At 35.5% G+C, this 12,141-nt stretch overlaps 1 protein-coding gene across 5 annotated transcripts in view; it reads left to right on the top strand.

Annotated features, from left to right (window-relative positions):
- The window catches only part of LOC101789007 (zinc finger protein 709-like), a 33,254-nt gene extending 22,514 nt beyond the window's left edge, over positions 1-10,740 (top strand). For 2 of the 5 annotated variants that reach the window (XM_063233803.1, XM_063233805.1), the window contains exons 2-4: positions 1,946-2,072; positions 2,269-2,329; positions 3,770-10,740. In XM_063233803.1, the coding sequence (XP_063089873.1) occupies positions 1,946-2,072; positions 2,269-2,329; positions 3,770-6,026 (2,445 nt within the window). In that variant the 3' untranslated portion in view covers positions 6,027-10,740. Of the gene's footprint in view, positions 1-5; positions 349-1,945; positions 2,073-2,268; positions 2,330-3,769 lie in introns of all 5 variants that reach the window. The other 3 variants (XM_063233804.1, XM_063233806.1, XM_063233807.1) reach the window with 2 other exon arrangements.
- The last annotated feature ends 1,401 nt before the right edge of the window (positions 10,741-12,141 follow it).

The following is a 12,141-nucleotide window of genomic DNA, read 5'->3' on the forward strand; positions in this document are numbered from 1 at the left end:
TAAAGAGAATGAAACTAAACAAAGTAAAACAGTGAAAGTGATACAGCACTTCAAAACAAGCTAATAGGAAATCAACCATTGCTACCATAATGCCTCTTGTTACCTTCAAAATTGCTGCCCATACCATCAGACATAGTAAAATCAAACAAAACAGAACAGAATAAAACCAATTAAAATGAAACATTGAATAAAACAAAAATAATAAAATGGAGCAAGAAAAAATGAGACCAATATTTGATTTAAAAAACAAGCCAGAAGAAAATCTCCCACAGTTCCTGTTGCACATTGTTATCCTCTAAATAGATGTGCAGACTGCCAGCTTTAAGCCTGCAAAGTCAGTCAAACAGTGTAAGTATTCAGTTGCTTTTTGTATGTCAGTTACTGTCAATCAGTCTGTGTTGCTCTGAATCACCTCATTGCCCATAGGGAAGGGACTCTTCTCTTACCTCCCAGCCCATGCACCACATGCCTCACAGGAAGGGTGCTTCCTGTTTCTCCTCCTGGCCCCAGTTACTGTTGGCTCATAGGAAGAATGCATCCTGTTTCCTCAGCTAGTTATTTCAGTATGAATTCAAGGCATTAAAAGTTTTATCTTTCCCATTTCAAGGTATAATTATTGCAGGTAGACTACAAGACAGTACAACCCAAGTTCCCACATATATGTTCTCCCTGAACATATATGAAACAGATTGCAATTTCATCCAGAGATGTACATCAGCTGTAGTAACAATCAGTGTTTCACATACCTGTCAACTTACTGATGTCTGTGTTCCATTCTTGAGATCTGTTTGTGGTTTTATCTGATGACTGTCTCCTGAAAGGTGGAATTTGAATGTTTCGTGTATATTATGGAAGGCATCAACATTCTTCCTTAGAAGGTATTGAATGTTGTTAGAGTTTTATTATGTTTTACAGGTACAAATTTTTAAAATCAAATTTGTCTTATGAAGTGATTTTTTTTTGAGGTTTCACTTTGTGGGTGTCTGAGTCAGAGTCTCTCTTTGCATTTCAGATAGTTATATAACTTGAGGCTGTCCTTAAACTCAAGGCATTTGGTCTGTATCAACCTCCCAAATGTTGGGATTGCAAGCATGTACTACCACACCTGCTTGAAATGTTCTTTTTCTGCCAACTTTGTGATATGTGGGTTTTCAATATGTATAATACATTTTATTCATATTCCATTCACACTGCCATAGAATCTCTTACATCTGAGTGAGAAGTGATCACTTGGTGTCTATAAGATAGTTTGTAGCCTTTTGCCTGATTTCATTGTTCATAGACTTGTTGCAATAAACTTGTTTTTCTGTTAACATTTTATTTATCATGTATGTACCATATTTGATGTTTAATAATTTTTTTCTGTGAAACCAAATTCAAGTTTCAAAATGCTGCTTAAGTATATCAGAAAAAAAGGACTCAATGCTATAAATAATAAGATTTGAAAAGAGATATTTCTAGAATTTATCAAAGTGATTCATTGGATATTCATCTGCCCCTGAGCTTTCTGGATGGTGATTTTTTAGGTTCTCACTGTGTGATCTGCTTTATAAATAGTGCATGGTTACTTTTTCAGTGACCCAGAAAAAGAACTAGTGTTTCTATTCTGTTGTTACATTAACAATGAGGTACCATCTAGTGTCAAAATTGCTTTCTAAAAAACTGGGCATTCACATGTAATTGATGATCAAGTTTTGGAATTAAGACTTTATTCCACTCAACTGTTTTGTTGTTTTGTTTTGATTTATTGAGATAGGTTCTTAGACTGTAAGTCAGGTGACCTTGAACTCACTGAAAACTCATGACAATCCCTTCTACTGAGTGCTGGGATTGCACATATGTACACCAGACTTGGCTCTCAATTCAGTGTATTATGACAGGATATAAAATAGCCTACGCTATGGCTCTCAATCTTCCTTTGAGAAATATATGTCTGATCTTTAAGCAGGCAGTGACCTTTGAGGATGTGGCTGTGAACTTTACCAGTGAGGAGTGGGCTTTGCTGAATCCATCCCAAAAGGAGCTCTACAGAGATGTGATGGGGGAAACCTTTAGGAACATGGCTGCTATAGGTAAGGGTGACATCTCTTTCTCAGTTATACAGTCAGAGAGCATTCTTTGTTGCTTGTAAATTATATTTCATTGAAAAAATGTTAAAACAATTTGAAGAATAACCAGACCTGGTTATTTTTTATCATAAATCTAGTAGAAACCTATTAATTTTTACGTATCATAATGAATTCTTATGTTTCTATGTCTGCAATTCAGGAATAGCTGGGGACAACCAGGAAATTGGAAAAAAATACAAAAATTATTGGAGATGTTTAAGGTAATTTTCACTCACAAGGAAAAAGAATATTGCTCAAGATTCAGTGCATGAGCAGAAACATGACATCCAAGGAAATGAAGTGAAGTTCAATTTAATGTAACAAATATTCTCCAAAGAGGTATACAGGTTGAGTATGTATAATCTGAGAATTCAATCAATTAAATGTTTCAAATTGCATTTGAGTATTATATGTAGATATATATGAAAATAATAAACTTTGAGGTTTTTTTTTTAAATTGGTACCAGGCATCAAACTCACGACTGCCTGCTTGCAAGGCAGGTTCTTATGCCGCTGAGCTAAATCCCCAGTCCCAAACTTTGAGTTTTGATAGGAATCCACCTGTAGTATATTATACATATGAATGATGAATGTAACATATTCAGTGTATAAAAATTGCTAACCTTGTGGTGGTATTCAAAGTACAAATGAATTCTAGAGTTTCAATATATTTTTGAAGACATTCTCTAGAAAATTGAGTCTATTCTGATTTAACATTCTTAGAAGGTAGCCTCCAACATTTCTGGTAGAATGCTAAGTATAGTTACTATGATAATTGGCACGCAAATGTCTCTAAAAGTTGGTCCAAACATACTTCTGCTTGGTATAGTCTCAAAAGAGTTAAAATCCTCATGTTATTCACATACCTGCATACCCATACTCAATGCACATCAAGTTATAATTGGTAAGTCCTTAAATCAGCTTAAATATCTTTTGCTGGATGTATGGATAAGGAAAATTATTGTTTGGCTCACTGTGATAGTGCGTTCCTGTAAACTCAGTATTCTGACAAGCAGAATCTTCAGAATGGCAAGTTAAAGGTCTGCCTGAACAATTTAATCATCAATAAAAAATCTCTCAAAGTAAGAAGTAAAAAGCTAGAGATTTTGTGCCAAGACCTGAGTTTCAATCCCTGCACTGGACAGGAAAATGGTGCAATAAAGTTAGTCCAAAAGATCTGTTGCCATGTCATTTGCCAAAAGTAACAGGTGAATCTTCATGCCATAATGTCAAGTGAAATAAATAAAATGTAAAATGTCATATAGTTTCTCTTATAGGAGAAAACAAAAATTTTAAGTTAGACTAAAATAAAGGAGAGTTGATAGCAAAGGAAAAGACTGACTTTTTATAGATGGGAGACACAAACAGGGTAAGGAGAGGGGGGAGAGAGTGTTGGGGAAAATGGTATCAAAATGATCAAAATGTGGTAAACACATCTGTACCCATAAGCCCAAATGAAGTTAAACATTTTGTGTTTCAAAATATAGCAACTTTTAAATTGCCAAATGAATATCACTCTTGAGAATGGCTGTTTTGAATGTGTCCGGCAAGATAATTAGTTATTTCATTGTCTAAATTTTGTAGGAAGCATCAAAACAGAACTTTTTCTGGTAAAACAGTAATGTGGAAACCCATTTTATTGCAATGTTTTTTCTTTACAGAAATGAAGATTTAGAGAAATGCTGTCAACATACATCTTGGAATCAATATAAAGAAATATTCCTTTCTACTCCAGATGCTAAAGAGGATGCAAAAGAAACAGATACACACAATGATGCTCAGAGCCATGAAAGAAATCACACTGGAGGGGAGGCCTATGTATGTAAGCAAAGTGGGAAAGCTTTCAAGTGGCAGTGTAATTGTGTAAGGCATCAAAGAACTCACTCTGGGGAGAAATGCTATGCATGTAAGCAATGTGGGAAATCCTTCAGAAGGTATAGTATGTGTAAAACACATGAAAGAATTCACACAGTGGAGAAATCCTATGTATGTAAGCAATGTGGGAAACCGTTCACTACATACACATCTTGTCAGAAACATGATAGGATCCACACCGTGGAGAAACCATATGTATGTAAGCAGTGTGGGAAAGGTTTCAACACATGTGGAAATTGTCAAGTACATGAAAGAATTCACACCGGAAAGAAACCTTATGTATGTAAGCAATGTGGGAAAGCTTTCACTACACATGGAAATTGTCAGATACATGAGAAACTTCACACAGATGAGAGACACTATTTATGTAGTCATTGTGGGAAACCTTTCAGGACACATGCTGATTGTCAAAGACATGAGAGGACACACACAGGGGTGAAACCCTTTATATGTAAGCAATGTGGAAAAGCTTTTAGGTGGCCCAGTGATTGTGAAAGACATAAAAGAATTCACACTGGGGAGAAGCTCTGTGTATGTAAGCACTGTGGGAAAGGTTTCAGCAGGTACGGTGAATGTAAAATACATGAAAGAAATCACACAGGGGAGAAATATATTTGTATGCAGTGTGGGAAAGCTTTCACTTCAAACAGGTCTCGTCAGAGACATGAAAGAATTCACACTGGGGAGAAACATTATGTATGTAAGCACTGTGGGAAGGCTTTCTCCACACAGGGATCTTGTCAAATACATGAAAGAATTCACACTGGAGAGAAACCGTATGTATGTAAGCACTGTGGGAAAGCTTTCTCCACTTGCTATTCTTGTCGAAATCATGAAAGACGTCACACTGGGGAGAAACCATATGTATGTAAACAATGTGGAAAAGGTTTCAGCACAAACACTGATTGTCGAAGACATGAAAGAACTCACAGTCAAAAATCCTATGTATGTAAGCAGTGTGGGCAAGCTTTTATGAGTTACAGTGAATATAAAACACATGAAAGAACACACACAGTGGAGAAACCCTATGTGTGTCAGCAATGTGGGAAAGCTTTCAGTAGGCACAGTGAATGTAAAATACATGAAAGACGTCACACTGGGGAGAAACCATATGTTTGTCAGCAATGTGGGAAAGCTTTCAGCACAAACACTGAGTGTCGAAGACATGAAAGAACTCACACTCGGGAGAAATCCTGTGTACGTAAGCAGTGTGGGGAAGATTTTATGAGTTACAGTAAATGTATCGCGGGTGAAGGAACACACACAGTGGAGAAACCATATGTATGTCAGCAGTGTGGGAAAGCTTTTACTACACAGAGATCTTGTCAACAACATGAACGATTTCATACTGGGGAGAAACCTTATGTATGTAAGCAATGTGGCAAAGCTTTTACCACACGTGGAAATTGTCAACAACATGAAAGAATTCACTCTGGAGAGAAACCCTTTGTATGTAAGCATTGTGGCAAAGATTTTACCACACGTGGATCTTGTCAAATACATGAAAGAATTCACACTGGGGAAAAACCATATGTATGTAAGCATTGTGAAAAAGCTTTCAGCACACGTGCATATTGTCAAATGCATGAAAGAATTCATACTGGGGAAAAGCCATATGTATGTAAGCAATGTGGGAAAGCTTTTATCACAAAATATCATTGTCAAGCACATGAAAGAGTTCACACTGGTGAGAAGCCCTATGTGTGTAAGCAGTGTGGGAAAGCTTTCACCACAAAGGGATCTTCTCAGATACATGAAAGACTTCATACTGGGGAGAAACCCTATGTATGTAAGCAATGTGGGAAAGCTTTTTCCACACAAGGATATTGTCAAATACATGAAAGACTTCACACTGGGGTGAAGCCCTATGTATGTAAACAATGTGGGAAAGCTTTCAGTAGGCATACTCAATGTAAAATTCATGAAAGAGTTCACATAGGTGTTATTCCTGTATATGTAAGCAATGTAGAAAAATTTTCACCAGGCACAGTGAATGTAACATACATAAATCAACTTCCATGGGTGGAAAATCTATGTATGTAAGTAATATGGGAAAACAATCATGACATGAGGATTTCAAATAAATGAAAGTTTTCACACTAGGAAAAAAGCTTATGTATGTGAGCCATGTGGAAAGGCTTTCACCAGGTATAGTCAACATAAAGTATGTGAAAGAACTCATACAGGGAAGAAACTATGTAAACATTTTGGCAAAGCTTTCACTATATGCAGATCTTGTTAAATACATGGCAAAATTCACACTGGGGAGGTGACGTGTGTAAGCTGTGCTGGAATGTTCAGCAGGCACGGTGAATGTAAAGTACATGAAACAGCAAATGGTGTGGTTTGATGTATGTAAGCAGTGTGGGAATACCTTCAGCACACATGATGATTGTCACATACATAAAGGAACTTACTGTGCAGAAATCCTATATAGATAAGCAATATGGGAAAGATGCCAGTCAGCATACATTGTTAAATAAATGAAGGAAGCCTCACTGGGAAGAAAGTGTGTATATCTAAACCTGTTTTGAAAATTCTTTAAAAATTTCTCACGTAGTAGAGACCTGAAGAAATAATTAATAGAAAAATTTGATGTCAATTATTATTTACTAACTTTCCAGAAAATACTAATCCCAAAGAACATAGATTTGTGTGGTTCTCAGTAAATCACCATATATACCTAGATTATGTATCTGTAGAGTTTGATGCAAAAATACCAAACTAACATAATTTTGTATTTTTGAGTGTCTCTGCTTAATGCATATTGAAACATGGTGAACTAAAATGTGCCTTTCACTTTAGGTACAGTTAGTGTCTACATAGTTGGTGTTCTGTCTTTAAAACATATATATACTGCACTAAAACTACTTAGTTATTATTGTTTTCTGTTAATTGTTGGGATATGACTACTATGTGTTTTTTTTTTTTGTTTGTTTGTTTGTTTGTTGTTTTTTATCTGTACTGGGGATCGAACTCACAACTGCCTGCTTGCAAGGCAGGAGCTTATGCCACTGAGCTAAATCCCCAGCCCCTATGACTACTGTGTTTTAAAATTTTGGTACATACACTCTATGTTTGGTATAAAAAAAATAAACAATTCTGAGTTTGATGTTACATTTCATATTAAAATATATGTTTTTAGAGGCTTGTGAACATGTGTTTTTGACAAAGTTCAGTTGTTTTTCACACAAAATTGTCAATTAGCAAATATTATACTTCTCTGTTGTGACAGGTTACCTACTTATATACTAACATCATTGTATATTATATCATGTACAGAATGTTGAATGATTTCCTTATGAAAGCCAATATCATCCTTTAAAATCATTTTTGTTCTCTTGCTATCTAAATTTTTGCTGTGATGTTTATATTCCAATGAATTTAACCTGGTGTTAAGTTTTCCACCACATATACCAAAAATAAACTGCTGTGAATTTCTGACTCCCCCTGATCAGCAGAACCATAACTTCTCTCCAAAAGCGTATAATGAGTTATAGTGATATCTCCCAAAAGTAAATGGTGGTATCATTTATCAGTAACCAGAGTTTGAAAGGAACTTATGTCAGCTATGGAGTTGTTTTGGGGAGCATGGTTGCTATTGACTGTATGAGGCAAATGCCTTTATTCTGTCCCCTGATGCTGTGGTCTCACTGTGTCTTTGGTAATCCTTATTGTTTTTACCTAATACTCTGAACTAACAGTGTGCAGGAACACCTTACTCATGTGAGGTGATAATCACTTTTGTAAAAGGGAATTTATTAAGTTATAATTCAGATTGTTTTTTCTTTTATCAATATTTGAGACAAATATGTACAATGACATTCCTCATTGTTTATAAGGACCACTGCCTTATGTTTGCAGTATGTGCCAATTGCCTTAAAAAATATATATCCTGCCTTGTCCTTGATAATATGCACCTGAGGGAGGCTGATACTCTCAATAGTCAGCTCTGAGTAAACAGCATTTACCCCTTCAAAAATAGAAATAAAAATTCAGTAAGCCAAAGTGTGTGCATACATCCCAATTGGTCTCATCAGACTGTAAGTTTTACTCTTTTTAACAGAGCTACAATTTGTGACATATTTAATATAGTAGTCTTGAATACAAAAGCTTACTTACATTGTGATGACATTATTTTGTTACACACCTATGGTATAATGAAAACATACATGAGCACTGCATTAAGTATCCTTAATCCAGTGAGTATAGCTTGTCCTATTCATAATTATCCTTAGATACATAAATTGCACATCAGTTGGTTAATATCACCTAAAATTATGTATTTTGTATCTGAAATATCTGATATAATTCATGGAACCAAAGAGACTGTATTCATCCGGGGTTCAGCTTAGCAGCAAAAGTCGCTGCCTGGCAAGTGCAAGGTATGAGTTTAATTCCTGCTACAAAGCGCACACACACACACTGTACAGTGTCAATCTTTACACCCTACAACATATGGCTAACTTCCTAGCTGCATATTTCTGCTTAGTAGTGTTTATTAATGTTCCAGCTATTAGTAGGACATTCAAACAACAAGACATTTACCCTGAGTACAGTGACTTTCTCATTTTACCATGAAGGTGAGTCGTGCTGGTCCTGCTGGTTTGTGTTTGTAATCCTAACAACTCAGAAGACTTAAGTGGATAAAGAAAAAGTTGAGGCTGGGTCTTATATTAAAATATATCTTCAAGTTTGGCAGACCTAGCCTGGTGCTTTAGTAGTCCTAGGTTTACTTTGCAGTATCAAAATTATTTTAATGGTAACTATTCTGTATCAGTAGTTCTTTTCCCACTTTGCCTTCTAACAACCCCAAGCTTCACTTGAGAAGCACATTTGTTTTATGTTCTGTCATTTAAACCAGTTGCTTCTTATATTGAATACATTTGATAAAATTGTGGGTTTTTTATAGCTCCTGTTATACTATTTTATTTTCAAAAATATCCTGTAGTTAAATAATTGGACTGTGTTGATCAGTGTGTATAGGTCTAAGTCAAATGTGACCTTTAGTTCCAGCATCAGCAGAAGTTGAGACAGGGTGATCAAGGTTTTGAAGTTTACTTTGGGGGAACTTACCTAGATGCCTCAGCAAACTATGAAGCAGTTGTCTCTGTGACTGCATGTGAAGTTTAAGGAAAGAAACAAGTTGAGGTCCAGAATATAAACACAGGATACAATGAAAAGATCACTATTGCAAATCACTATGATTTGGTTGTTCGGGAAACATACTTTGGTAATATTTGTGCAGCTGTCACGTATATGTCTTGTTAAAGTAGAACATAAAATAAATGAGCCAGGAATTTCAAGTTCTGGATGCAGATATTAAAAAATGTTTTCTCAATGCTGTTGCTCGTGCTTTGTGTAGCAAGTAAGATAGAATAACACAGCAAATGAAAAAGATTGTATAACATTTTAAAATGTCTGCACAAAAATGAGGGCAATACTAAAATGAAGAATAACCTATGGAATGGGAAAAATCTTGCCTAGAACTCTTGGGGATCTAACATCAAAAAAAGAAAAAAACAGTGAAATGGCTACTTCTCAGAATAAATACTAATTTCCCATAACTACCTAAAAAGCTATTGAACATTTTTACCAAATACAGAAGTGCAAATTAGAACATCATCTCATTCCACATAGGGCACATCACCACAAACTGAAAAGACTGTCCAAGAGGCTGGAGGGGAGAGGGGACATTTCAACATCATAAGTGGTAATGTAAGTAGTTGAACCAATACTGAAGTCAGGGTTCAAAATATCAAGAACACTGAGTAGTCATTCTGTTCAGTGTAGTGCTTCTTATAAGCATCTTTCCCACAATGTCGCAGACATATTTCAGTGCCCCAAGCATACACCTGTTTAATATAGGAATACTCACTTTCTGTGGGGCAGCAGCAGTTAGCACTGTTCGATCAGCCACCAGATACAAGATATAAACAATAAATATGCTTCTCTACTCCATTTAGTAAATTATATGTGATATTTTATTGTGAGATGGGCTCACTGTTTAAGATTTTTCTACTCTTCTATGGGTCAATATAAGCATAAGTATGTGTATGTAGCAAGTGTATCGCTGTTGTGTTCACTAGACCTGGTACATTAAATGCATGTTTATATAATTTGTACTCTTTTGGTTGCTGAATTTTTTTAAATTTTAAAGATCATAAATCCCACGAAATAGAACACAACAAAACCAATCAAAACAAAGCAACAAAATTGGTACAGAACTTCAAAGTAGGACAGTAGGAATAAAACAATAGCTACCATAGTACATCTTGTTATCTTCACAATAGTTGCCCATTTCATCAGCTATAGCAAGATCACACCAAAAACAAAACAGAATAAAACCAATCAAAACTGACTACTGAAATATTTACACTCTGTACCTCAAGGAACATCTGTAACCACTTCACCTTTATTAAGGTAGTGACCTGTATAACACAACCTTACTACATTCTCTCCTGGGTTAAATGCTGTTATTCAGTGTAATTCAGTGAAGCATATGTATGCACATGTATGTAATAGTTTCTTTTCTTACAGTCCTTAAGAAAGATTTTTTAAATTTTCTTGTATATTCAGAGAGTAATGTCTCTATAATGGGTTGTATAAGTACTTAAAAGTGGGGACCACTGAGTGCTCAAATGAAGCTAGAAGCTTAAGGACAAGAAGCAATAAAAAAAAAAAAAACAGCTCAAGAGGAAAGAATTTGAACTCCCATTGAAAAATGTCTAATAAAGATCTGTGCTCAAAGACTGAACCATGGGGTCTGACATTCTTGGATAATGACAGCACCTGACATCAAACCTGTTTAAGACAATTCCAGTAGGCAGAAGTTTCTCTGTTCCACTTTGTTTTCTTGGTTCACCTATTCCACGTCCTCTTGCAAGACAACACTATCATTATGACAGTTACTTCCCACTCAGATCAATGGCCCATCAATTATTTTCTCTAGAAGAACACACACAGGGCTAGGGATTTAGCTTAGTTGGGATAAGCATGTGCCTGGCAAGCATGAGGTCATGAGTTTGAGCCCTGGTAACAAAATAAAAGTCACACACAGACATTCGGGTTTTATGGACTATCTTCATGAAGTCATGCTGATGACAAGATTACCAATCCAAAATTAAGAAAATCTTCATAAAATGTTTATTAATACATGTGTGTATCTCTACATTGGTTTTGTCAGAAAGTTGTACCCATCTGAAGTCTATTTTGCCCTCTCCTTTCTTCTATCACATTTCCATTTGTAAAATAGCTCTCATTTTTCAATAAGTGATATTTTAATTTTGTTATAAAGATATTACACAGAACACCTTTGATAGTAAAGTGGATCATCTATAAGTATCAGCTTCCTGAATACATGAGTATATAAGGATTTCAGCATCCTTCGTATGTTTCTAAGGAAAATCCACAGAATATGATTCCAATGAGAATCCCAAATAATGGATGAGGTCACACTGTGACTCTGGAAATGGAGAGCCACAAATGTGAAGTACAAGCATGTGATGATCACGAGAATATGAGTTCAATGCAGGAGAACAAGCATTACATTCATGTACCAAAATTTTTGATGCCTGTATTTTGAGCTACAAGCTTTGCCCTGGTATATCCAGTACATGTGTTGAGAGATGTGACAACAGGTATGGTAATCATATCCCTTTTTATCCACAGGTTAATTCTGCCAGTTTAGTAGCTTATGTTATTCATTAACATTATGTTATTCATTAACATAATGAATAATTATGTTATTCATTAATTCTGCCAGTTTAGTAGCTTATGTTATTCATATACTATTCATTAGTAGCTTATGTTATGTTATCCACAGGTTAATTCTGCCAGTTTAGGAGCTTATGTTAAAAATTCCAAAATTAAAAATGACAAGGTTCAAATCATGTACCACTCTGATCTATCACTTATCTCCATTGATCTCATAACAATTTTTTGAACCAGGAAATAAACTCATGACCTTGCACTTGCCAGGCAGGTGCTTGTGCTGCTGAGCTAAACCCCTGGCTCTCATCATATGACAATTGTGTGATGTCATACCATAAAAAGAAGGCTGAGTACAATATCAAGGGCAACATTCAGAGAAAGACAGCATATGCACATATGCTCCAGTTACACTGTGGTTTTAATAACCATTTCAGTATTAAGTAAT

This window comes from Cavia porcellus, unplaced genomic scaffold (genome assembly GCF_034190915.1).
Source record: "Cavia porcellus strain 051 isolate PalLab524CR breed Dunkin Hartley unplaced genomic scaffold, mCavPor4.1 scaffold_23, whole genome shotgun sequence".
NCBI lineage: Eukaryota > Metazoa > Chordata > Mammalia > Rodentia > Caviidae > Cavia > Cavia porcellus.